At 35.5% G+C, this 27,284-nt stretch overlaps 2 protein-coding genes across 3 annotated transcripts in view; both read right to left on the reverse strand.

Annotated features, from left to right (window-relative positions):
* Nucleotides 1-23,177, reverse strand: part of LOC120415294 (NAD kinase-like) — a 71,148-nt gene extending 47,971 nt beyond the window's left edge. The window contains exon 1 of the mRNA XM_039576764.2: nt 22,889-23,177. Coding sequence (XP_039432698.1) covers nt 22,889-23,040 — 152 coding nt within the window. The 5' untranslated portion in view covers nt 23,041-23,177. The remainder of the gene's footprint in view (nt 1-22,888) is intronic.
* On the reverse strand, nt 11,293-12,103 carry LOC120415296 (zinc finger protein 311-like). Of its 2 annotated transcripts, none has more exons than XM_039576765.2 (3): nt 11,952-12,103; nt 11,758-11,890; nt 11,293-11,700 (listed from the first exon to the last, which is right to left on the reverse strand). In XM_039576765.2, the coding sequence occupies exons 1-3, from the start codon at nt 12,016-12,018 to the stop codon at nt 11,343-11,345; spliced, it is 558 nt and encodes a 185-aa protein (XP_039432699.1). In that variant the 5' UTR covers nt 12,019-12,103; the 3' UTR covers nt 11,293-11,342. The 2 variants fall into 2 exon arrangements, with proteins under 2 accessions (XP_039432699.1, XP_039432700.1); XM_039576766.2 differs by having other exon boundaries at nt 11,758-11,848; nt 11,952-12,092.
* Nucleotides 23,178-27,284: the final 4,107 nt, after the last annotated feature.

A 27,284-nucleotide genomic window follows, 5' to 3' on the forward strand; every position in this document is an offset into this window, starting at 1 on the left:
CAGTTTTTGCCTTCCTCACCTCAATGAGGAAAGGCTATAAAATCATTCGAAAAATGAACTTCTTAATTCGACCTCTTAGACCCACTTTCACTCATATATATCGACTGAGAATCAAATTCTGAACAAATGTCTGTGTCTGTAAGTCCATGCACACGATTATCTCCGGACTGGCTGAACCGATTCGAACCGTTCTGGTCTCATTTTATCCTTCTTGGGGTCCCACAAGACCCTAGTTAATATTATGAAATTTACAAAAGAACGATTTTAGCTAAACTTCGAAGGATTGTAAAAACGGTGGTTTTCGTAAGAAAACCCATCATGCTATATATTATAAAAAAGGTATTTAAAAACTTTTCCAACGCGTTCAACAGATTGAAGATCTGACAATCCTATCAAAACTTAATAGCACTTAAGTGTTATTCATACACTTTTTTGTGGCCAGATCTCAGATATTTTAATAAAAATAAACAGTGTTGCAAATGAGTGATAAAAAAAAAACTATCAATTATCGCTGCACCATCAACATCCGAGAGTATAGCGACCGTCACTATAGCTTGTGAGATCTCTTCTTGTGTCTCGTGATTCCCAGCGATGGCATTCTCTCTCTATTACTCCTTCCCTTTTCATCGACTCTGCGCTCTCACCGCTGAGTCTCTCAATCTCTCCGAAAACTGCAATGAAAGAACGCGAGATGGCGATTAGGAACCGTCCACGCATGACGTCCCTCTAAACTGCGTTTGCGAAATTGGTTTTGTGGCGGCTTTTGTGGTCAAACGCTGTGGCGATAGGATGATCGTGGAAGCGGGAAAGAGAGAGAAAATAAAAATGTCAATCGCGAGTGTGTAAACTCGAAACCGTGTTCGGCTATGTGAGGCGCTGAGAGTTTCAATAAGGAGAGAAGAGCACTTGTATTTGAGGCGTGAATATTCAGGCGGGATAATTGAAGTTTCTTGGAGCTGATATTTTGATAATTTAACAACCCTAAAAATAAGTGTTATTTATACACTTTTTTGAGGCTGTGTAGTGTATTCACTTTATGAATGCAAGGAAGGCATCAACCACCTAAGGGTGAATTAAGCATAGTTTTTTTCAGAAATACGCAATTTTCACCGATAAAATATTTTGAATCAAACATATTCTTAATCAGGAAGGTGAAACACAACTTTTTTGGTACAAATCTCCAATGGGTGTTTCCGATTTATAATTTTTTGCTTCCTCTATACCGTGTGGCATGTACTTTTTTAACTTATTGGTTCAATCTGAAAAGTTTTCAGTGAAAACTGAATTTTATTTATATTCCTGGTATGCAGTGTTGGAATTCGAGCGAGAAGAAGGAAAGCATTTCTCGCTCGCGAGCGAGGGAGGGAACTTGTAGTACTTTTCTCTTCTCGCTCGCGCTCGCATTTTCGATCGCGTTCTCGCTCTCGCCGCGAGCGCTCGCGAGCGCCTCGTACTAGCCGTTCGTCCCAAGCTAGCAATTTGTTGATCAGGCTTATGAATACGAACCAGGCAATTATATAGAGTTGTAACTCCAATTGCTGTGTTGTTTTTTTTTTTCGTTTCTAACACATTAAACTTCTCGCGAACGGGCAATTCTGGCTCGCGAGCTATCCCGTTCGCGAGCGGAGGAGAGCACGGGCAATCGGTGAGTTTCTCTCGGCAGCTCGAGACTCGCGGCGAGAACTCGAGAGAGAGAAATTTTTCTCGCGAGAGCGCGATAATACCAACACTGCTGGTATGTTTTCAACATTTTCGATTTTATAGGTTTTGTTGATTTCATTTTTTTAGGTAATAAAAAAAATGTTTTTAGCTTATTGTCAACACAACATTCAACGCAAAAAATCATTTTAGCGAAAAAAAAACATTTATCATCCAAAATTCACTAAAATTATTTTTTTATAAACCAGAACATGCTCAAAATGATTTGGAAAAGAATGCATTTTAATTGATTTCAGCTAACTGTACTTAAATTTGTATGGATATTTTAAAGTTTTTTCAAAAAATATTTTGTGGTGGTCGAAAAAAGTATTTTAAGATAATTGCAACACCCATATTCCTCCGATTTTAACATTTAGTTTGCCTTAATCCTAAAAGCTTGAATTCCAAAAATGCTTGATAAATAATTGCTAGGTTCACTCACATTGAAACATGTGAAACTGTGTCCTAAAATAGGGATCAAAATATTAATAAATCATTAGTTTTTAAGCAACAAAAAAAAAGATTAGCATAAAAAGTTTAAAATAAACCTTTCTTTTGAAAAAGTATAAAATCACTTTACAAGTGATCAACGGGCCATTTTACATGATTATTCAAAATGCGGGTCATACTTTGGTCACCCCTGTTATAAGCCAAAAAGCCTGTTGAAAAACATAAAAAATGAAATCTCTTAAATTCCAAAAAAGTCTTTCTCCATAACTGATTGATTTGGTGTTTGAATCTAGGTTTGAACCAACATGAAAAATATTGATTATTGACTAGATCTTGGCCATGAATAGGGTTATAGAATTTTCACGATTTCACGGACAACGTAAAATTCGTAAAATTCCACAATCTCCGCGAAATTCCGTGAAATTCAAGGGTTTTCGGAAATCAATACACAAAAATACCAAATGTTTTAAGTTTAAAGAGTGAATTTGATATCTTTTCAATTAAAAGCGTACTTTTTTTATTCTTGAATTGAATTCTTATATTTGAAAGGAACTCAATTATTGAAATAGATTTGATAGAGTTAGTAAAACATTGAATTAGAAATAAATGCTTTGAATGCCTATTTAGTTGAACGAAAAAAGAAACTGTGATAAAAAACATACCTTAGTTTCGCATTTTCGGAAATGAGTACAATCGATTGTAATTATTGTATTTTGGTTTTATGTTTGCGTTTTCTATTTTATTTTGCAGCTTTTCTCAAAAGTTTAGTAAAAATAGAAGTGCAATAGACTGGAAACAAAATTTGATGCCATATATTTATTGTCACTTTTTGCACTATTGAGTTAGTTAAAAATCATTTTGAATTTTATAAAATTTCAATGTACAGTTCAGCAAAAAGTTCTCCTCGTAATTTTTTGTGAAAACTCATTTTATTAAAACTAATGAATGACTTTGGCTAAAAAATACTATGTTAGAAAATCAGCCCTTTTCCATATGGAGCCAACTCCAATTCAAAACATGGTTCCGAAATTTGTTCGCATCAGTATCAGCCTTTTCTGACATTTATTACTTTTTCCTTAGTCTTGCAAAATTCACCCGAATTTTGAAGATTTGATTTGATGTCCACCCTGAAAACTACAATATTTTCAGCTTAAAAAATCACTGAGCTTTGATGCTCAAAAAATGTTTTTATAAGTTATTCTAGCATTTTTCACGCTCCGTGAAACTTAAATATGAAAGAAATTCTTTTAAACATGAAAGCAATTTACATAAAAGATTATAAAACAATACAAAGCATAAAATGTCTTAAGTGTAAGACACTTTGAAAGCCCACTAAAAACCCAAACTCTCCTAGCAAAAATGTGAGTCCTACTGAGTGCCAAAGAAGTCACCCACCGCACGAGAGAGAGTGAACGCGCGTCTTGTTTACTCAACAGACCAAACACTCTTCTCGGTTAGTGGTCGTGCCAAACATAACCCTCGACAGTCGGTTGAGTACGGTGACTATCAAATATGAGCTGATCAAAGTGAACATGAGTATTCTAGTGCAATGTGGTGACTAGAGGGTGACAAGCGGGAATTCCCGGGAAAAAAATCCCGGGAAATCGACAATTTTTGGACCTCTCGATTCCCGGGAAATTTGGTCGAGAGTCCCGGGAAATTTTCTACTTATAAATATCGAAGCAAAATGTTTAAAAATTTAAAAATTCGAAATGTTTTAGAGCATTGGATGTTCAATGTTCAAGTTCGACTAAACCTATGCTTCTCTAATCTTGTTATTCAGAAAGTGTAAATTTTAACTTGTCGAAAATTCCAATGACTATAATTGAGAGAAGCCCAAAAAATTGTGGAGCCCAAAATTTACCTTAAAGTAGCAGTTACATCCCAGAAATGAAATACAGTCCAGACTTGATTATCCGAAGTTTCGATTATCTGAAGTTCGATTATCCGAAGGTTTGTATAAAACTTCGGATAATCGAATCACGAACAAAAATTTTTATTTTCGTATTTCAACATCATATTCGAGTTCTGCAACTACATTTTAGTCAAATTTGAATCTTGGATTTTAAAATTTCCTCATAATCTTAGAGTAGTTTGGAGTAGTTTAAAGCTAAAAAATCAAAAATAAGACAGCGAAAATGTTGTTGTTGTCGAGATTCGATTATCTGAAGTTTTGTTTATTCGAAGTGAAATTTTGTTGTATAAATTTTTTTTGTTAAATTATTTTTATTTGTTATTTCTAAGAGGGAACACCCTTTTCAATAAGTTCAATTTCCATATCCTCATTAAGTCATTTTGTGTTTCTCATCAACCTCAATATTAGATTATATATTGAAAAAAAAACTCTAGCATTCTGTAAAGATTGTCTTAATCTTTGTTAAGGTCCGATATTTGTGAACATTCGCATTTCCTGATAAGTGTAAATATTTCTTCAATGAATATTTCCAGTTTACCTTAAAAAGAAAAAAAAAACTAGTTCAAATAGTTGTTTTGAGTCGTTATGTATCATATTGCAAAAATCTCGATACTGGGAAACTAGATATTTGCTTTTTTTCATTTTCACGAAAATCTAATAAACAGTTGCAAAGTAACCGCCGACCTTACAAGTCGCATTCTCAACGCCAGTCTGCAGTTTGTGTGCGCGTCGCCGCTTTTTTTAAAATGTGCACCGTAGACAAAAACAGTGTGGTTCTGGATTTTTGTCAACTCCAAAACCAACCAAGCCCAAAGCTTGTAAAAAAATTTCTCGCAGACCTTCAAGTAAACCAAGAAAACTTGCGAGCATTGCAATTATGCAATAGAAGAAAAATAGCCGTGTTGCAGTTCGCCGACTCAGCAATGGCCTCGTCCATCATCGACAAACCTCTGGTATATCAGGGTTGCAAAATCCCGATTTATCTGGACAACAACGCTACGGAAGTTCGTGTGCTTGACCTACATCTAGGCATAAGCAATGATGACGTAGTCAAAGTGATGAGTAAATACGGCGAAGTTTTGACCATCACCAACGACCGCTGGATTAACTTCTTCCCAGGGATCCCAAATGGAGTTCGGACCCTGCGGATGTTGCTGAAACAGCCAACGCCGAAATCAATCACTATAAACAATGCTGCTGCAGCAGTGACGATTATAGGCAAAAAATCGCTTTGCAAACTCAAAGCAAAGAACAAAAAATGTGCGGATTCGAGAAAAAAGGTAAACCAAAAAAGCAGTACACAACCCATTGAACCCGAACCAAGCAGCAGCAGTAAAAGCAACAACAGTAAACCAGAACAAAATGCAATGGAAACAAGTGAAATTGACGACGAAGACAACGATGGATTCGAGACCGTGCTTTCTAAGCACTCCCGCCGCCGAAAGCGCTTACAGGCATATTTGAACGCGGAAGACGAACTAACAAAAAAAACGAAGAGAGATGGCTGCAGAAGAAACAGATGAAGAAGATGAAGATGTCATAAAAGCAAAATATTATAAGAAAAAGTGCTGTGAGATAACTTCTAAATCCCTGGAAGAAGAAGACGAAGATAAACTTGAAGAACTTGATAATTCACTCTTTAAATATTCCGCTAAATATTTGAAACATAGACAGAAATCGTTAGAAAAAAAGGCACGGTTATAATTATTGAAGTGATTTTAAACTCTGTAATCTTTCCTCTTTCACTATCCACCTTGAAGAGATGAATGCACAATGGTGTAAAGTCTCTATAATAATAATAAAAAAAAAAAAAATCTAATAACAAGCTCATGCAACAAACTTGTGCAACTTTTGAAAAATCACTCTGTGCGAATTAAGATTCGTAAAATTTTAAACTACAATTTTGAGTTCCCAAAAGCTCAAAAAACGATCTTGTATTTACAGATTCTAAGAAAAATTCTTAAGGTTGAACTAGTTCCTTAAAATAATGAAAAAAAATTAACATTTCTTTGAATAAGTGTGAATTAATTGTAGCTGAATTTATTGAAAAGAAACAAATTTATGACCTTTCTTTTTAAAATTATTGGCACTATTGGCATAGTTAAAAAATCCCGGGTCCCGGGAATTCCCGGGAAATGGCCAAATTCAACTCTCGATTCCCGGGAAATTGAAAATCTCGAGAATCGTCACCCTCTAGTGGTGACACACTGCACACCATGTTTCACCTTACAGGTGTTTAAGCATTCCCCCATTACTGGATCAATGGAATGTCGGGCTTATCTTTGTGTTTAACACATTGAACAGATACAAAGAGAGTGCGAATACATAAGCGAAGCAAGCGCGAAATAAATCATATCGCGAAATGAATGGCTCATTCAAAGTCATTATTGAGCTCTGGGACAAGAAAAATAGTACATAAGGAAAAGAATGTCGATGCCGAGAAGAAGAAAAAATTTTGAAAGACACATAATAAGTGCATGTTCTCAGTTAATGATACAATGGTGTACACACATAAAAAATGACTAACTAAACTAAACACCTGGTGGTTTGACACTTTTACGATTGACACTTTTTAGTTGACTAACTTAAAAGTGACGAACTTTTACTTTTTACATGGTGCTCATGCACACTATCAAACAAGCGTTTGATAGTGTATGTGGGCTCCTTGTGAAAGGGTTGTCAAACTAAAAAGGGACCCCGATCGTTTGACAACAGTCCGTTTTTATTGGATTCAATTGGATAAGTTATAAACAGTGATCCAGCTCGCTGGACTGGAGTTGGAACAGGATACACCCAAACCAGAAAAGCCAACAAAATTCCCTTACAGGATTGGCAGAACATATGACATTGAATGACAGTTGATCAGAGTCATTGGATGTCTGAGGTTATTAGTTTGGGTGTACAAAATTGGAAATGAACAAATTCCAATAAGAACTCAGGTCACCGTGCGCCAGTCTATCCCTCAACTAACCCAAAACAAACCTTCGTCTGTCAGCTTGACGGTTCGCTCATTCGCGCTCTCCCCCTTTCGTTTCTCTCTTCATCACACCGACGGTGATGTGATGATGTGTTTACTACCGGATTACGGGGAAACGGCAGCGACTTTACTCACCATTCGTGTAAGTCTTCCTTGCTGGTTGACAGGCGATTCGCGGGAGTCGATCCCGACGGTCCCGCTGCTAAATCACCGTTCATTGCAGAAGACATATTGCGCGTGATGTTAGTTAGTAGGCTATGAACACAGCACAGCACGACTTGCTTGCTTTGTTTGCACACTTAGTAATAATGGAAGAGATTCTTTTTTTTTTTGGTTTGCTTGGATCAGTCTTTCAAACGGCGTTAGGAGAGAGAGGATGACACTTGTAAAATACTTAACTTCTACGGCAACCGATGCTCGTCATTATCTAATCGCGCCCGAACACACACACTCACTGGGATCAAACTTTCACAATACTGATTAATTTGAGTAACCAACTCGTACAACTCAACAGTACACTCTAGCTTTTGTTTGCAGTTGATGTCCCGGGTTTGTTCAATGTTTACTTTGATGAATGATGAACTCGATTCAGGTTATTCCTACATGAATGGAACGACACATTCACTTCTAGAAGGAAAGCACACTCACATGCGAAACGCAAAGAAACCGATGAAAACAAAATCTTCAAATAATCTCGGAAGATCACACTCTCACTAGCGTGCCAGCGTAGCAACCTCTGACTTTCGCGTCGTAAGGATGTGTGTGGTGCAGAGTATGCAATTTCTTTGCGCGAATCGTGTCGCAGCAGGCGGATTAGCGGCTTAAACGTCCCAACTTGGACACCCACGGCGAACGCAGCTCCACCTTCCGGTCACGGCGACGACGACGGTGAAGCGCATTACGGAAGTTCGAATCGAAAATCGAACCGAAAGTCCACGAAACTAGCACTGAATGAGATGCGGTCGGACGATGCACGGATTTTGACTTTATTTTGACACTGACAGCAGGAAAATTTGGGAGTTGCGAGGCATGTGATGGAATGAAAGAAGGTGGTTGGGTGTGGGAGGATGAACATCGAATGTTGAGCATGCGCGCATGAGACAGTTTTGTCTTGTTTTGGGTTGGCTGGTGATGAGTTTACGGCTGTTTTGAAAACATTGATTAAGGTATAGAGTGGCGGAAATAGAAACATGGACTTTGTAAAATATTGTTCTATGAAGCAAATTTTTTTTTTTTTTTTTTGGACAATTTAGGCCAAGTTCTTGCGGTAAATATTGTGATTGTTAGTGCAAAATGGAATCTAGAATTTTAAAATTTTCATTGAAAATTTTATAATCAACAAAGATTTAATACTGTTAAAGCATTTTTTTAAATAGAAACTATATTTCATGAATTGAACCTATTTTTTAAATGTTTAATCGTGCTGTTTTGGAAAAAAATAACATATTTTAATCTGTTAAAATTTTCACAGAATAAAAAAAAATGGAAATTTATTTGATTTTTGGGATGTCGATTGAATTCAAAACTATATGAACCTATTTTTTAAATGATTAATCGTGCTGTTTAAAAAAAAAGTTCAACATATTTTAATCTAACTGTTTTATGTATATTATAGAATTATTATTGAGCTTTTTCACTTACAAAAACGTCGAAATTCTTAGTTAAAATTTGGGACCATCCATAAACCACGTGGACACATTAGGGGGGGGGGGGTATGGCGATTGTCCACGATCCATACAAAAAAGATTTTTTTTGTATGGACAATTGTCCACGAAGTTACCCCCCCCCCCCGGTAACAGATTCCCAAAAAAGTGTCCACGTGGTTTATGGATGGTCCCTTTTCACAGAATAAAAAAAATGGAAATTTATTTGATTTTTGGGATGTCGATTGAATTCAGCATTTATTTAAAAAGATTTTTATTGTTTTAAACCTATCCTGACGAAAAAACAAAACTCACTTTTGTTATGGTATGGTGGACATTAGGGTGGTTCAAATTTTAGCGGAATGATGAGATAGCACGTCAGTGTCTTCAGAACAATTGAAGGGAACGCCATTCTGAGCAACTTTGTACAAGGGCAGAAAGCTCTAGAGCAATTCTCTACACAGAAAAAAATAATGTAAATTTGGAAGCTTTAATTTTTGAAGGTTGAATATTACCTCTTTTATGATTAATTTTACCTCAATTTAGACTGAAAAAGTGACATTACACCAGAAAAGTGGTAAAATTACACATTTCCAGAGGTAAAATTACATCTTTTTTCTGACATAAAAGATGTACCCCTTCCCAGATGTAATATTACAATGATTTTTTTTTCTGTGTACGAGATCGGTATTTTTTCTTTGATTTTAATTTTGGTATTTTTTAATCCGACTGAAACTTTTTTGGTGCCTTCGGTATGCTCAAAAAAGCCATTTTGCATCATTTGTTTGTCCATATAATTTTCCATACAAATTTGGCAGCTGTCCATACAAAAATGATGTATTAAAATTCAAAAATTGGTATTTTTTGAAGGAATTTTTTGATCAATTTGTTGTCTTCGGCAATGTTGTAGGTATGGATAAGGACTATACTGGATAAATGTGATACACGGTAAAACAAATTTTGGTGATTTTTAATTTCCCTTTTTGTCACTAAAACTTGATTTGCAAAAAAAACACTATTTTTAATTTTCTGATCTGATCTAACATCAAATGCCAACTTTTCAGAAATTTCCAGAATAATCATAAAATCTTTGATCAAATTATGAATTTTTAAATCAATTTGATTTTTTTTATAGACGACATCAAATGCCAACTTTTCAGAAATTTCCAGAATAATCATAAAATCTTTGACCAAATTATGAATTTTTAAATCAATTTGATTTTCTTTTGCCCTTTTGAAATGTCAGTCTTGATTAAAAAAAATGGAAATATTTTTTTCAAAAAGATCACAAAATTTCACGAAGGTTTATTGAATTTTATCTCAATTTTAAAATGAAGATTTTTTATCGTTTTTTGCTCAGAATTCCGATGCAAATATTTTACTTTTCCTGTCATTTTCGAGCTCGAGTGACGAAATGCTACTTTTCACTACCAAAATTAACAGAATGGAAAATTAATACCTTTCAATATTAATGCTGAAAATTTCTATTGTCAAAAGTTTCATTTTTCTATATTTTTTTGTTTGAACAGTAAATTTTCTTAACACATGGATGTTTGAAATAAAATTCCATTCAAAAAGCGTTCATCGGAAGTGAAAAAATGTTGTATGCAACTCATTGCAAAACTTGATTTTTTCCGCACTCGTCGTATTTATCCAACTCGGTGAACCTTGTTGGATAAATTTACAACTCGCTCTGGAAACATCTTCTTTTTGCAACTTGTTGTATTACCTACTATTTAAAGTTTTTATCCCTCGGCTCTGGTCGGGGTCAAGGGGGGAGGGTCGAGAAAAACATACATGAAAATTTAAATAACAAGCCATAGTTTTAACATTTGAATGCAAAAGTGGTTTTAAAAAGCATTTTACACTAGTTCAGTTCATTTTAAATTGATTTCAGCTGATTGCATTTGTATTTTCATTGGAATTTTGAAGTTTTTTGAAAAATATAACTTTTACCAACTAATTTTTTGGGCCTATTTTGAAGATGGGGGGGGGGGGGTATTTGTACCAGCCTAACTTTTGATAGAATTGACCAAAATTCATTTTTCAAGAATAAAAATGAATATTGAGCTCTACAATCATCCAGAAAAGCCTAACAAATTACGAAAAAATATGGTTGAATGTAATAGAAGAGACAAGTTTTGACTGTAATCATTAAAGATTAAATTCAATTAATTTTGTTAATTGTCACTTATGTGTACAGACCTTCAAAGTCGCCGTTTGGTTTTGCTGGGGCTGACTAGATTCCAGAGTGCTTCATACAATCCAGACACGATTATCCGAAGGCCTCGAAAACAAAATCCTTATTTTTGATTGCCGAGCTAAAGTGTGACCCCTAAACTACGCTAAAGCGATTTAGAATTTTAAAACCAAGATGGCGGTCAATATGGAGAGGACGAAATATTGGAAAAAATGCATTTTGTTATTTAATAGATAGTACCTACAACAAGAACCTGAAAAAAATGAAAATAAATTTTGTTCGTGATTTGATTATCCAAAGACCCATACAAACCTTAGGATAATCGTAATTTTTGACTAATTGCAATTTAAAAAAAAATCTGTTCGTCCAATCAAGCTCATATCGTCTACAATGATTTGAAAAATAAATGTAATGTCGATTGATTTTATTTGCAACAAGTATCTCATACTACATCAGTTTCTAAACCCCCTTCTTGGCCTGAAACTTGACACAAGCCCTCTCATTGTGGCGCTTCATGTCGCTGGTCTTGGCGAAGCACTGGCCACACCGGGGACAGCTCACCGTCCAGTTGTGGTGGCCGGTTCGCTTGCGGTGCATGTGCAGGGCCAGGGCAGACTTGAAGCACTTGCCACAATTGCAGGGCCAGGGCCGTTCGGCGGAGTGGACGACTTCGTGGTTGCGCAGCTGGTACCGGAAGCGGAAGCTTTTGGCGCAAGACCGACAGGGGTGGCACCGGGGCCGGGTCGGTTGAGGGTCCGTCGGGGGTAGTGGGACTTCGGAAGACGATACGGAAGTTGCGGAGGATGCGCGTGCGTTTCTGGAACATGATTTTTTAGGGTTGAACTTGATTTAAAATTAACTCTTCTATACTTACAGTTTGATTGAGACGTCATCATCTTCACTTTCAGTATCAGTACTTTCAGCGCAGTAAGATACAAAGCCACTTCGAGTGCTGACTCGGCGTGCTTTAGATTCGAATGGGGACCAAAAAAGGTCACAAAATAGCTCTAAAAGTGGGTACTATTTAAAGGACTATCTACGAGCTTTCAATTTTTCAATTTTACTTACTGTCCCATTTATCGTTTCTTGCTGCAAGTGATCGATCGTATCGACGTGATAAATTATGTTTAGGCATTTTTAATTAAATATGAAACGGATTGAATGATTATTCGTTTAGTTTACTGTCAAAATTGAAAAGTACAGAAATGCATTTAAAGCGGCCTACTAAGAAAAGCGCGAAGATGATATTTGTGATTACAGATTCATTTAATTTTACAAAATCGCCCCTTTTGAAATAATATGTCCAGAGTTTTTCTTTTGTTTTTTTCTTTTTTGAAAAGGACCTACAAACTATTAAGCAACTCTCTACGAAATCGGCCCATTTCGGCCATTTTTATTTTTTGTATTTTTTTATTTGACTCAAACTTTGTGGGGGCCTCCCCTATGACCAAATAAGCTATTTTGCGTCATTGGTTTTCCATACAAGTCTCCATACAATTTTGGCTGCTGTCCATACAAAAATGGTACCGTAAACCAGGGTGACTTTGATAGGATTTCAATTTGTTTGTAGAATATTTTCCAACAGTTAAGGTTTTTCTCAATATTATTATTTTTAAAACATGTACAGGGGTAGGCCACACAAAGTCCATGCACTATTTCGGAAAAAAAGTTTTTTCAATAATATTTAGAAAAATAGTTACGTTAAAAATTCTTAGTTTCAATTCCGGGGTGACTTTGATAGTCACAGTTTTTCTTGTTAAAATCATATTTAAGATGTTCAAACTTTATTTGTATGCTAAATGTACCATCACTGAAGTAGCTGATATAGTTTTTAAGAAAAAAAAATCAATGTTTATATTTAGTTAACTAAGTGTTTAAGCTTTTTAGCAAAATACATATAAATTTTAGGTAAAATTGTCAAAAAGTCGCAATTTTGCCTGAAACTTGTTAAAACTATTTTTGTTTATAAAATTATCGATTTATATTGCATTTTAAACTGAATTCGAAGCACGAATCACAAGTTTTCACATTTTACATGAATTTTGTTCAACTGAAATTGCCTATAAATTTGGAGTTTTTTTTAATTGTGTTTCAAAAACACATATTAGGGGAAATCTACCCATTTTAATCCTAATAAGCGGTCGTGTATGAATGATGCTGGATAATCTAGAGTCTCCCTTGAATTTTACTAAAACCAAGTACACCAACGAGTAGAGCAAGTTTTTGTGAACATTTCTGTTTATTTTCACTTTCACTAAAAGTTATTCTATTTCTTTACCAAGCATTTAACAAAAAAAAATTCCCAAGGGTATTCTAATCGAGGCGAATGCATTGGGCCACGCCCATTTTTCTAATATCGGCTTAGTTCTTTTTTCTTCCAACACTCTGTCGAGTGTTGCCATTTGCGCTGACAGTTCAAACGAACACTCACGAAAAGTGGCATTTATAGGGAAAGTTTCCTGGCATCGCTGGCTGTGCTGCTGGTGGTGTTGACGGCCAGCCTTTGTTCTTTTTTGCCTTCGTCTCTCGCTCGGTTTTCTTCAGCCTTCGAGTGGAATGCAAAGTGAAAATTGAAACGTCAAACGACTTGGCGCGTTTGTTTTTTTGATGGCGCTTGCTAATTTATTACATTTTTCGGGATTATTCTTCAAGTGAGTGCCTTACTAATGATCAAAAGAACATGTTGCCGGTAGTTGGAAGCAATTTCATATCTTAAGCGCCGTGAAAAAGTAAGCGAAAGTGAAAAGTTAATTTTGGCGATATTCATTAAGCGTTTGAGGGATTCTCGTGTGTGTCACTGTGTGTGCCAACAAAATGATGAGAAGTGGTCTCGCAAAATACAAATTATGATCAAAAGTGCATTAAATGTGATCTTTTTGGCCAGTAAGTGGCATACATTTGCGTGCTTACTCGAGGCGGTGCTGTTGCTGGTAAGTTTATAGCCCAAATAGTATTTTTGGAGCTTTAATCTAGCATCAAACTCTCCATGTGACGAAGATAGGTGTTTGATTGGAAAGGGTAGATTTCCCCTATTTATTATTTACAAACTTTGTTGACCTTCTCCTAGTGGAAAATTGTCCTAATAATCTGAAAATGCAATCCGTTTTCCGATTAAAAATCATGTTCATTGAGAAAATCATGACACTTTGAGAAGTTTAAAATAATGACTTTCATCAACATTTTCTTAACTATAGTTAACTAACTATTTAAACTTGTCAAAATTTTATGAAAAGTTCTTCTTGAGGTACTTTGAACACTTCTCTACCACGGTCAGTATGTTTCTAAACCATTCCTTACGTATTTTAATTGTACTCTTCATTTTGCGGAAAAATCGCAAACCTATCAAAGTCACCCCTGCTATCAAAGTCACCCCGTTTTACGGTATGTAAATATTCAAACAGCTGTAACTTTTGAGTGAATTTTCTGATCAATTTGGTGTCTTCGGCAAAGTTGTAGGTATTGTTGAGGACTTTTGAGAAAAAAATAGGTACACGGAAAAAAAATATTTGAAGATTTTTTTCTCAACTTTTTTTTCACAAATAGTCAATTTCCCAAAATACGTATTTTTTGATTTTCGAGATTTTTTGACATGTTTTAGGGGACTAAAATCCGCAAATTTTGAGCCATAGAGAGACTTGGTCAAAAAATCTGCCACCGAGTTATGAATTTTTGAAAAAATAGTGATTTTTGGAAAAAATCGAAGTTTCATGCAAAAACAAGTTTGACATTATTTTTTAATGCAAAATTGAATTTGCAATCGAAAAGTACTTTACAGATTTTTTGATAAAAAGCTCCCTTTTCAAGATATAACCACCGAAAGTTTGATTTTAGCGTGATATTTGCAGTTTTTCGATTTAAAAAAAAAGTGATCATGAGTGACTATTTCTAAAAATATTTTTTTTGAAAAGTTCAGAAAATTTGCCATGAAATTGTCCAAGAGACATTGAATATTGGACCTCAGGTAGCTGAGAAAGAGCCGCTTTAAGAACAAGAAACAAAATATTTTTTTCGAAAAGATCGGAAAATTTCACGAATGTTTCATGTATTAACATTGTAAATCGGACCATTAGTTGCTGAGATATCGTCATTAGAAAATGGTGGGTTGTTTTGGTGAGATTTAGAAAACTTCAATTTTCGTGTTTCTTGTTCTTAAAGCAGCTCTATCTCAGCAACCCGAGGTCAAATCTTTAATGTCTCTTGGACAATTTCATAGCAAATTTTCTGAACATTTCAAAAAAAATATTTTTAGAAATAGTCACTCATGGTCACTATTTTTAAAAATCGAAAAACTGCAAATATTACGCTAAAATCAAACTTTCGATAGCTATATCTTGAAAACAAAGCCTTTATCAAAAAATATGTAAAGTACTTTTCGATTGCAAATTCAATTTTGCATTAAAAAATAATGTCTAACTTGTTTTTGCATGAAACTTCGATTTTTTCCAAAAATCACTATTTTTTCAAAAATTCATAACTCGGCGGCAAATTTTTTTGACCATGTTTCTCTATGGCTCAAAAGTTGCGGATTTTTGTCCCCGAAAACATATCAAAAAATCTCGAAAATCAAAAAATATTTATTTTGGGAAATTGAGTTTTTGTAAAAAAAAGTTGATTAAAAAATCTGCAAAAAAATTCCGTGTACCTATTTTTTTCTCAAAAGTCCTCAGCAATACCTACAACTTTGCCAAATGTCTGCCTGTGTGGATCAATCGGACCGCGCACTGGACTCACAATCCAGAGGTCGCTGGTTCGAATCCCGAGGCGGACGCAAAAAATTCTAAGTGTAAATATAGGTATTCGGTGCCCTCTCCCCGTGCCATACCTTCACACTTAGGAGACCCGGGAGGCGGAGTCTTGTCGCAAAAAGAACGATACACACCTGTGGAACCGTTGACGAAACCGCAAGGTTTAAGAGGGCCACATTATAAGGTGTTACGTCGATTCCGTTTTTTTTTGCCAAAGACACCAAATTGATCAGAAAATTCAGTCAAAAGTTACAGCTGCAGCAGCCAAAATTGTATGGAGACTTGTATGGATGAACCAATGACACAAAATAGCTTATTTGGTCATAGGGAAGGCCCCCACAAAGTTTGAGTCAAATAAAAAAATACAAATAAAATCCAATTCCGGTTTTGTTAGAGAATTGCTCTATTGTCTTACATATGTTTATATGACCTATTCAAAAAAAAACTCAAGATGTGATGTTAAGATGTAGTATTGGGATGTGATGTACAGTACGTGTACTGAGCCCGCGAGCCGCGCGAATTCGCCAATCCCAAATATGAGCTTGTTTGGTTGCGAAAGAATCTGGTGCTTTGACTTTGGAATTTTAATAAGATTTGATCCGTAAAGTCAGTGCGTTTTGTCTTTTTCAGTTTTTAGCCCATTAACGATTTTTTTTTAATTTTTCAAAACCCCATTAGACATGATAATTTAAATCACAGTTATAGAAAACCTTGAGTTCCAAACTAACAATACAAATCAATCGACTATTAACGACTGTCATTCATTCTATTGTTCCAATAATTGTAGGTTCACTGAAAAACCATTCAAAAATTACAAATCAACGTGAGCAAATCAATTCCAAGTCCAAAATCACAGCATCCACCAATAAAAAGAAATCCCAAACTAAACTATATCATTAGTGCCCCCGAAAAACACCACCGCGACATCAGATCATTGTTATCATGACCTTTCGGGTCCGTAATGTGACTGACTGACCATCGGGAACGGAAACACGCAAAAAAAAACGGACCATGCCGAAACAAGCACCTACTTTAGATTCAAGGTGGTAGCACCTTTTTGGCCAAATTGGTATAAATACCTGGGCCCAGGTCGCCTTTGTTATTCCACGCCGCCGCCGCCGCTTAGTGTAATCATATGGTTTCGGACCTCCTCTCTAAAAGGGGGGAGGGGGAGTAGGAGGGACGTCGTTTTTTGTGGAAGTCGATTTTTTGTTCCGATTGTCGTCTCCAACTCACGATGCGAGGCGGTACTTATAGGTCGGCTCTAGAACTTTTCGCCCAGTCATGCTGTCTGGAACGACTCTATTATGTTGTTTTGTGCGTTTGAAGTATAAGGTATGTCGGCGATCGGGAATCACGATCACGATGGACACTTCCAGATCAAAGTGGTGAACGCTTTTGATCGAGGAAGCCATAGAAGGAAGCCAACTTTATTTCAAAATTTGTTATTAATCAATTAAAAATATCAAACATTGTGAAAAAGTGACCTCAACAGCTATTGATTATATTTGCCTTTATTTTCCCCAGTTGCCAGTACAGTCTGAATAGCTACAGGAGAGTTTAGAGCAATGAATTTGGAAATCGGTGTCTTAACATTTAAATGGAAAAACTTTAACTCAAAAATTTCATAAATTATGTTTCGATTTTTGTTGTTGTTGATTTTATGAGGGGAACTTTAACCCTATGGGTCATTCGCTCTGGACCAACATTCCAAAATTGATTGAACTGTAGTTCCATGATATTTGAAAGGCTCAATTATTCTGTGAGAACAAAAAAATAGCTTCGAGTTCTACGAGAGGGCGTTCCACTCATTCCAAGTATTAATTAAGTTCCCACAACATTCCCTTTTGCCGCCAAAGAACTAGAGCAACGCTCAAGTACAACATGCCGGCTTAGTTCCTTTGACCTGTGCGAGCAAACCCATTATTGAGGTCCATAAATCTCGTCGAGGCTCGCCATTGGCTATTGACACAAATCCACTTGTTTTAAGCTAGATCTATACAGTGCTCGCTTAGTTAGCGAAAAAACACTCCCAATTAAGTTATAATCCTTTTTTTCTGTTCGCAGCTTAAAAGTGTCGAACTGAGTTGTCAACTCGCCGAGGGTCATTGGTCCTCGAGAGAGACACTAATTGAATATCATTACACAATGCTTGAATATGGATTAGGTCGGTTGCAAGAGATTTATGCTACGTTGATTGAAATATTCTGTTTCTTTTTTTTCCTGCAATAGTTCATAGATGTCTTATTAAAACAGTACAACGCCAGCTAATTTGGCTTAGGTCGGACCACCTGACCTGTTGGAGTGACCCTCTTGAAAGAGGTGGACCCTCGTGGATCGATATCGTATATAAGTGCGTCATTGTGTGGCGTCGCAATGACTACAATGTTCAGGGTTCAACTGGTGAGGAGTACCTGAAGCTGAGTTGCTGAGCTGCGAGCAAACACATTTTTGGACCGGCTTCTTAATGCCAAGGTTTTCTCACAGCATAACCACTTTAGAATGGCCGGCCTGTTGAAGTCAGCCAAGTCAGAAAGTACCTACAACAATCTGTTGTCATCGATAAACAATCTCGTCAGCCGGTGCTGTGCGCGATGGTTTAGCTGATCCATCGTTCGACTAATCGTGTAAAGTCGTGAAAAGGGAACTGTTGTTGCACACAACATCGATATACCAATCCCTTGGGGGAATTAAATTTCATGAAAATCAATACTGTTGAACAATGTATCAAAAGTCCAGCACGTGCCAGTGTCTCAATCAGCACCCAAGTACGGTATAATTGTGAGAAGATGTCGTGCCATGTCATATAAGGAACATTTTTTAATCGTTACATCATTCCGTTAGCCGGGTCATGATTTGCATGAAAGAGAAGTGTCACTGGGAATTCGACATTGATTCGTTCTATTCTAATATCCCACATGAAGGAGATATCGCCTTTGTTCTAGTAATTTAGTTCTAAGGATTACTTCAGTATCTCGCTTTTCTTATCACTGATCACTAAATTGAACCCAAATTGGACAAATTTAAGGGTCAACATTCTACAGACTGGATCCAACTGAAAAATTGCGTTGCGGTCGAAATATTCTTCTTTAAATAAAGTAGCTGTAGTGCTTCTTGATCTTCTCTATCTCAATATTTTTTTAGTTATCTCGATGCCTCAGAGCTCTCTTATGCTAACTAGATCGGAAAACCGGCAAACTTAGTACAATAGAGTACAGAGGCATCAATCTGCCGATATTGTCTTCAGATCTTTCAAACAGCATCATTTAATACTCCTCGCTAGCTCGAACAACCTCTTCCTCGATGGTCCCTAAGATTTAATTTGCTCCATTGCAATGCATTGTTACGTGATTTTCCTTTTCTCGATGGTATCTACGAAATAGATATCCAGGGGTCAGACTTTATGAAAATATTCTGCATGACTCCACAAGTGGCAAATGATCCCATTTTTTGATACTTATTGTTATTAGATCAGGGGTGACCAAAGTATGGCCCGCGGGCCAAATGTGACCCGCGGACCCATTTCAGATAATCATGTAAAATGGACCTTTGACCCATTTGTGACATTATTTTATATTTATTTATTTTTTTAACTAAATTTATAATTTATCCGCATTTCCGACTTTACGACACAAATATTTTGTTCATAAATCTATTTCATTGAAACAATTTAAAAATAGTAAATTTCGCCAAATTTTTCATCAAACGCATTTTAAAATAAGTTATGAAACATTCAAACATTACTGAAGCAGAAAATTATAAAGATATAAAAAATAGTTTATAATATTAATAGAAAAGTCATAACGCATCATTTTCTTGGACTGGGCCTTAACCATATTTTACACATACAAAACTTCTACCTCAGGATTCGATTTCATGACATTTAGATTACAAATGATTCCGGCAAACCAAAATTTAATGAAATTGAAGAGATAATTGTAGAAAAGTCCATTCGCAACGATTTATCATTATAAGTTGCATTTAATCAAAAAAAAATTACGCCCTCACATAAGTTTATGTCACAAATTCTAATTATATTTTTCAAAATTTAATAGAAAAAATTGAAAATTGAAGAAATTCCCAACGAAATCAGTCTTTTTTCTTAAATTTGATTTTTTTTTATTTTTTAATCGGACTGAAATTTTTTTGGTGCCTTCGGTATGCCCAAAGAAGCCATTTTGCATCATTAGTTTGTCCATATAATTTTCCATACAAATTTGGCAGCTGGCCATACAAAAATGATGTATGAAAATTAAAAAATCAGTATCTTTTGAAGGAATTTTCTGATCGATTTAATGTCTGCGGCAAAGTTGTAGGTATGGATACGGACTGCACTGGAAAAAATGATACACGGTAAAAAAAATTTTTGGTGATTTTTTATTTAACTTTTTGTCACTAAAACTTTATTTGCAAAAAACACTTTTTTTATATGTTTTAGAGGACATCAAATGCCAACTTTTCAGAAATTTCCGGATTACGCCCTTTTAAAATGTTAGCCTTGGTTTAAAAAAATTGAAAATATTTTTTTCGAAAAGATCGGAAAATTTCACGACTGTTTCATATTTTAACATTGAAAATCGGACCATTAGTTGCTGAGATATCGACATTAGAAAATGGTTTGTTGGGACTTAGAAAACATAAATTTTCCTGTTTTTAAACCTTTGCATGGCAATATCTCAGCAACTAAGGGTCGTATCAACAAAGTTCAAAATTGCAAAATATAGAGAATTTTCTCAGCTTTTCAAAAATTATTTTTTTCAAAAGTAGGCAAACATGTGTACTAATTTGAAAAAATTAAAAACTGCGACTTTTTTTGAGAAAAGTCATCTAAAAATGGATTTAACATGGAAACGGTGCACTTTATCAAAATTTCACTAAAGTACTTTTTGATTGCAAATTTGATTTTACATCAAAGAATGAAGTTGAGAAATTTTTGCGACCAATTTTTCGATTTTTTGAAAAAAATCAGTATTGATTCAAAAATTCATAACTCGCTCAAAGATTTTTTGCACAACCTGGAAATTTCTGAAAAGTTGGCATTTGATTTCCTCTAAAACATATAAAAAAAATAAAAATATTTTTTTTTGCAAATTAAGGCTGGTACAAATATTTTCAAAAGTTTTTGTCACCCCTTCCCCTTCAAAATTGGTCCGAAAAATCAGGGGGCAAAAAAATATTTTTACAATAAACTTCAAAATTTCAATGAAAATTCAAGTGCAACCAACTGAAATCAAATTAAACATTCTCCTGCGTTTAAAATCATTTTTAGCATGTTTGGGTTTATTAAAAAATCTTAAGATTTTTTGAAAATTTTCGATGCAAAATCTTTTTTTTCGATACAATTTTTGTTTTTGTCAGATCTTAGATTTTTTGAAAACTAATGATTTCAAAACTACTGAACTAGTGTAAAATGCATTTTAAAACACTTTTTTCATTTAAATGTGAAGACTATGGCTTATTTAAATTTTTATATTTTTTTATCTTTTTGCCACCCCCCCCCCCCCCTTGACCTCGGCCAGGGCCGAGGGACAAAAACTTTTTTAAATATTTGCATCGTCCCAAGTTTTAGTGACAAAAAGTTAAATAAAAAATCACCAATTTTTTTACCGTGTATCGTTTTTTGTCTCAGTGTAGTCCGTATCCATACCTACAACTTTGCCGAAGACACCAAACCGATCAAAAAATTCCTTCAAAAGATACAGATTTTTGAATTTTCATACATCATTTTTTATGGCCACCTGCCAAATTTGTATGGAAAATTATATGGACAAACTAATGATGCAAAATGGCTTCTTTGGGCATACTGAAGGCACCAAAAAAGTTTCAGTCGGATTAAAAAACACAAAAAAATCGAATGACCGAAATCTGGGAGAACTGCTCATATGTGTGAGTGGCCTAACCAAATTCCAATATTTTATGTGACATGAAAAACGCAATAAACAGCATATGAATAATATGTTTTTGCTTTTTTGGATTTGCTGATTTGAATTTGACAAAAAATTGTTCATTATTTGCATTTTTGAAAAAAAAAACTGTTGGAAAATTCAGGACAATCCTCTTGTGTTATTTTATACTGACGAAAATGTCTAAAAATATAGTAAACTTCAATTGATGACGCTTTTATAGTCTAAGAGGAAATATAATCAATTTTCCACATTGTGCCCGCAAGCTCATGTTAGCTTCAAATTTGGCCCGCCATTTAAAAACTTTGGGCATATTAGATCCTTTGCGGTTATTTGTAATTTTATTGTATTAAGCGCCATCCAGCAATTCCAGCAATTCCACGTCAAACCAGCAGGATCCAGATCGAAAAAGTTTCGCTTTTGCTCAAATTTGTCATGGAAATTTCTTTGCCAAATTTTTTTTTTCCTTTTTTTTTTTGCTTTGGCGAATAGGATGTTCATATCCGAAATAGAGTGTTCCAAAAAAAATACGTTTTTCAACGGTTTTCGCAAAAAAACAAATTTTTCAAAAAAAACATATCTGCGGAACAGCTGAACCAATTTTAGCTCGCAACGTTTCAAAAGAACGATAATTAGTTGGACTTTCAATTAAAAATATTGAGGCATTCATATTGTTCTATGATTTTTCAGCATGTTGTACGCAACTTGACAGTGGGGAGTGCGAGGGAAAGTCTGAAATCCCGGAAATCTGTGCACATAATATTTGAACAACCCATGCTCACCGTTTTGATACGTGGCGAGAGGCATAGCTGTTTCGGAGATATGATTTTGAAAAATGTGGTTTTTGTGAAAATCGCTAATGAACGGCCCTATTTCCAAACAAAAAAAAAACGGGTCTAATTATTTTGTCCAAGCACGTCAAACATGATCCAAATCGGAGCACTTTTGATTTGGATCCTGCTTGTTTGACGTAGAATGACTGAATATTAGGGGGGCCCAGAATATAGGACTTTTTTTTCAAAATCTATTTTCCGTTTGTGGAACCGGGGTGATTTCTTTAAGCTCCAGTAGTGTATTTTTGGACCATGAAAAACTGCAAAATGGAATTCGTTTATTTGTTTTAGCTTTCAAGTTTTAGCAGCAATACTTATTTTTTTATGAAATTGTCTTGACTAGATTTGTACTTGGGGTTATTAGGGTTTTCCAAACAGTGTAAAATCAATTTATGAACAGGTTCAAAACACCAAAAACTGAACATTTTTAAAATGTTTATTTTTAAAAATCAGAATTTGACTTGAAAACTGTTTTCAATAAATCCTTTAAACTATTAAGCTTCTGAATTGGCCTATCATCCTACCTGAACTGCTTGGTCCGCTCCTGCAGGTTGGTGACCAGCGTCTTGCGCAGCGGAGACGGTGACGCTCCGGGTGAATCGGAAACGGCATTTTGCTGCTGATGCTGCTGCTGGGCCACGATCGCTCGAGCCAAGATCAGATCTTCCTCCCGCATGTTCACTCTCACTCACTTACTCTTTCTCGCTGTAGGTCAGTGTGTAGATTTGTGCAAATTAGAACACGATATTAAACAAAACACACGCTTTTTGCTGCGCTCTTCTCTCACAAACTTTAGGGCACTTATTTTTAGAACAAACACTCTGTAAACATGCAAAGTACTCTCTTAGTATAGTGGGGGAAAACCACCTATTTTCAACGGTCGTCTGTTATTTTTTGAAAATTACCAATGAACCTTGATAAACCTGCTGAAAATAAGTAGCTTTCCCTCTAATATTGCAAACTAAAAATGCGTTTTACGATTCAAACCATAAAATCCGACACTTCACACTTTTTAAGGGTGCACACTACACGATCGTGACCTTATCGCGCGATATCCCAAAAACAGCTTAAATCGATTAACACGTTCTCGGCGCGCTTAAATTAAGCCACACGACTTAAGCCAAGACAGATCCAACAGCAGACTGATCAACGCCACCGCCAAAAAAAAAACTAGTTCCACGATAGTGAACCAACGATCGCGCGCGCGAAAAAATAAGCCAAGTTAAGCTTTTAAGGGGAGGGCGCCCTATCACGGCCAGATCGCGGCAGACGACGGAAGCAGACTGATGCTTGGGAGCAGAATTTTTAACTTTTCAGTCCCGGGCGCGACTTCAACTCGCCGCCGACACTCGGACTGCAAGCAAGCAAGCCTCACTGTTTACTCTCGATTGTTTTTGTGCTTCTTGTGCTGTCGTTTTGCCGACTTGCTGATGCTGATGCTGAGCTTTTTTTTCGGCTTGAGCTGCTAAACACCTTCTGCTTGTTAAATATTGGTATACTCCAGAGCGCGTGTAGTAATGTGAAGGTACTACATCACGCTCGTTGCTGGCCGGGCCCCTCCTCCTCGGACTCCTCCTTTGAATGTTCGTCCACGGGGTTGTAAATTTTGTAGATGCTGTGTCAGTGCGATCATATACGAACGCCGGAGAACACTCTCCTGTAAGCACCCTTTCGATTCCAAATTTTAACTTCTCGCATATCGACCTTTCAAAAAGTATCCTTAGATCTAGAGGATCCATTTTGCTTCATCTGATTTGAGTAGTTCTGTAGATTTTTGCAAACCTTTTCGCGATTTTAATTTTTTTTTTAAATGGATAAATCTTTCTCAAACTAAGCTATTTGCATTTGCATTTTTTTTTTCTCAAATCAAAAATCAAATCATTCGCTCTACAGCATTGCCTTGGCGTCCTCGATTGTGAGATTCCTACTCGAAACTAAGTGTCTGAAGGCTTGATTGTTGAGGCAATTGCAAACCTTTTTTTACACCTTAGCTTCCATCCACCCCGGAATTCGAACTGACGACCTTTGGATTATGAGTCCAACTGCCTACCAGCGACTCCACCAGGACAGGACCCAGGGAGACGACTCCTACACCTGGACTGAGTTAACGACCTAACCTTTTTTGGTTAGTCCGGGGCTAACATTTACTTCCCGTCCGACGGAAGGCGTAATCAGACAAATCTCGTCTCGAAAAATGCCACCGGGACCTTCTGGGATCGAACCCAGGCCGACTGGGTGAAAGGCAATCACGCTTACCCCTACACCACACTATGGTACATTGGGTGGCCAAGTTTCAAAAAAGTGACCTTCTCCAAATATTTTTTGGTATTTTTTTCTCGAAAGTAAACATTCTAACTAAGAAAAATCCAAATCTAAGTTTGTTCATTACGGAGATACGCAAGCTGAGTAAAAAAAAATGGAGTAAAAAACAAGCGTTTTTCGTAAAAAAGGCTGATTGTTTAATTTTAACATAGCTCAGCCATTTTAAATGTTTTATTAGGACAAATATACATCGTTGGAAAGGTAATGAGATAAGCTTTGAAACTATTAATAGATAAAATGTTGTTTCCAAACCAAAAACTGAAGTTTTCATCGAATAATTGGAGCATTTTTTTGACAAATCATATTTTTTTGTGTTTGTTAATCGAGTACTTTTTTTGCTAACCGATGCTAAACATGAAACTAAGATCACTTGAAAGATTGGATTATAATCTAACATTGCTGAAATTTCCAGCCTGCGATTTTTTGCGTTTTCGGAGATATGCCATTTTGAACATTTACGTTTTATCAAAATTTGCTGCAATCTACATATGCGCCCGTTTATTTCACTTGCTTTGCTACCTACTTCGTGGGCATCGTCGCTTCAAAAATCAAAACCTGGTTTCAAGAAGTTCGAAATGACTTTATTGGAATTTTCTGTTGCCTACATTTAAAATTGAGTACCTTAGTCAAAATAAGGTATTCGTACCGAAGTTTCTCAAGCGAAACTGGAGAATCTCAGTTTGATACCGAAAAAAGTATTCAGCAAAATCATCATAAAAAGTACCTTTAACATATCCTGAAGCTGTCACAAACTCTATAATCAAATGAATTTTAAGAATATGGTTTGTATTTTATCGTTTTACTTCATAATTAATATTGTGGATAAAATTAATTTTTCTGTTATTTGATTTAATAATTAAAATATTCGCAATTTATGCCCATAAGGGTGGGAGGGGGGGGGGGGCTCAAGTTATACGGCATGGACTCACAAAAAGAAACACACAACAGGAAATAATAAATATTTGACTTAAAATGAATTTATTACGCTTAACAAAAATTTGTTGGCGGGGAGGAGGAGAGGGGGGGGGGGGTGAAAGAAAGAGGAGGGAGGGGTTGTGTCCTTAAAGTGGGGTGGGAGCTTATCCATAATTTAATAATATAAACTTGCAATATAATATATATGCAATTCTGTTTCACTTGCAAATGTATGAAAAGACTATTTATTATAAACAATCAACTATTGAAAAACATGAAAAGTCATAAAAATCGACGTATATCATTTCAATACCATACAATTACCTAAATTTGTATCAAAACAACATTTAAAAAGCAAAAAAATAATTTGGCCGCCTGTTTGTATGGAGATGGCCCATAGTGCCCAATCTTCAACAGTTTGAAGCAAAAAGTATCATATGATGATTTACACATATTATTACAGTTATGCTACCACCGAAAATTTGCAGATATCAATAAATAAATGAAAATAATATTCAAAAAAATCAAAATTTTTAAAAAGTCTTTATGTGTTCTATTTGATTTAAAAAAACAAACGTATAAAAAACAAACGTTAATCAATGTATTTTAAATAGTACAAGATTTTTCAATAAAAATATTTATTAGCCATTTTGACCCCTAATTTTCTGGGCGTTTTAGAAGGGGGATAAAAACTTTAAATAAAATTTGCAACGTCAGTAATGAGATATTATTTAGAAAAGTACTATGCAAATATTCAAAAATTTGTATCTTTCGGATGGATTTTCTAATCGATTTGGTGTCTTCGACAAAGTTTTGGTATTAATAAGGACAATGTTTTGAAAAAGGGTACACGGAGAAAAAAACATTTTTTCATCGATTTATGACGATCGATTATGACCAACTTTACCTCATTTGATTTCTTTTTATTTTATTTTTGGTCAACAAAAAGTGACAAATTTAAAAAAAAATATGGGACCATCTGTGCACCACGTGGAATTTTTTTTCGAAATCTCGAAATCTCGAAATATTTAAAATTAGATTTTTTATGAAAATGAAAAATTACAACTTTTTTGATGGTGTAAAATCAACTCGTCGCCGTCGTGCTAACATTTCATATGTCGATTTTGAGCCAAATTGAGTTAGAAACGCCATTTTATGCAACTCACAATGCCTCACCTTTTGACCTTCGCAGATCCCCAAATTTCAATCCTGATTAAAAAAAACTACGTGCAGTTTTGTCACTTTACATATGAAAGTAGTTTCAATCTTGTCGTGCTATCTTGTCACTCGTTAAAAATTGATGGAAGTGCGACAACTGGCCAAAGGGATTTCAGGTCAGAACGTGTTTGACGCACGTACAAGTTAGACTACCGTAAACATTTGTAATTGGATCGTAAAATTAAGCTTAGATTGCTGATATTATTGTTTACAGCGATAAAGCTTATTTTTCTGAGTACAATGACTCTTTGTACGACCACAAAGAGTTTATAATTGATTTTTAAATCAATTTTGAAAAATTATCCTCGCGGTCCTTTTTGACAGAAAAGCTCCTACTTGACAGCTCGTTCCAAGGGGACCATAGTTGATCCATCAAAAAATGTTGTATTGTCAAAAAAATGCAATAAAATGAAAAAAAATGTGATCAGAAATGGTTTTTACCGTTGTACATAAAATTGACACAGG

Source organism: Culex pipiens, chromosome 2 (genome assembly GCF_016801865.2).
Source record: "Culex pipiens pallens isolate TS chromosome 2, TS_CPP_V2, whole genome shotgun sequence".
Classification (NCBI taxonomy): domain Eukaryota; kingdom Metazoa; phylum Arthropoda; class Insecta; order Diptera; family Culicidae; genus Culex; species Culex pipiens.

Bases quoted from the DNA above. Each gene is read 5' to 3' on its own strand.
- LOC120415296 (XM_039576765.2), bottom strand. From the start codon at position 12,018: ATGCCTAAACATAATTTATCACGTCGATACGATCGATCACTTGCAGCA. The intron at 11,891-11,951 runs GTAAGTAAAATT...ACCCACTTTTAG, and splicing joins AAGAAACGATAAATGGGACA to AGCTATTTTGTGACCTTTTT. The intron at 11,701-11,757 runs GTAAGTATAGAA...ATCATGTTCCAG, and splicing joins GATGACGTCTCAATCAAACT to AAACGCACGCGCATCCTCCG.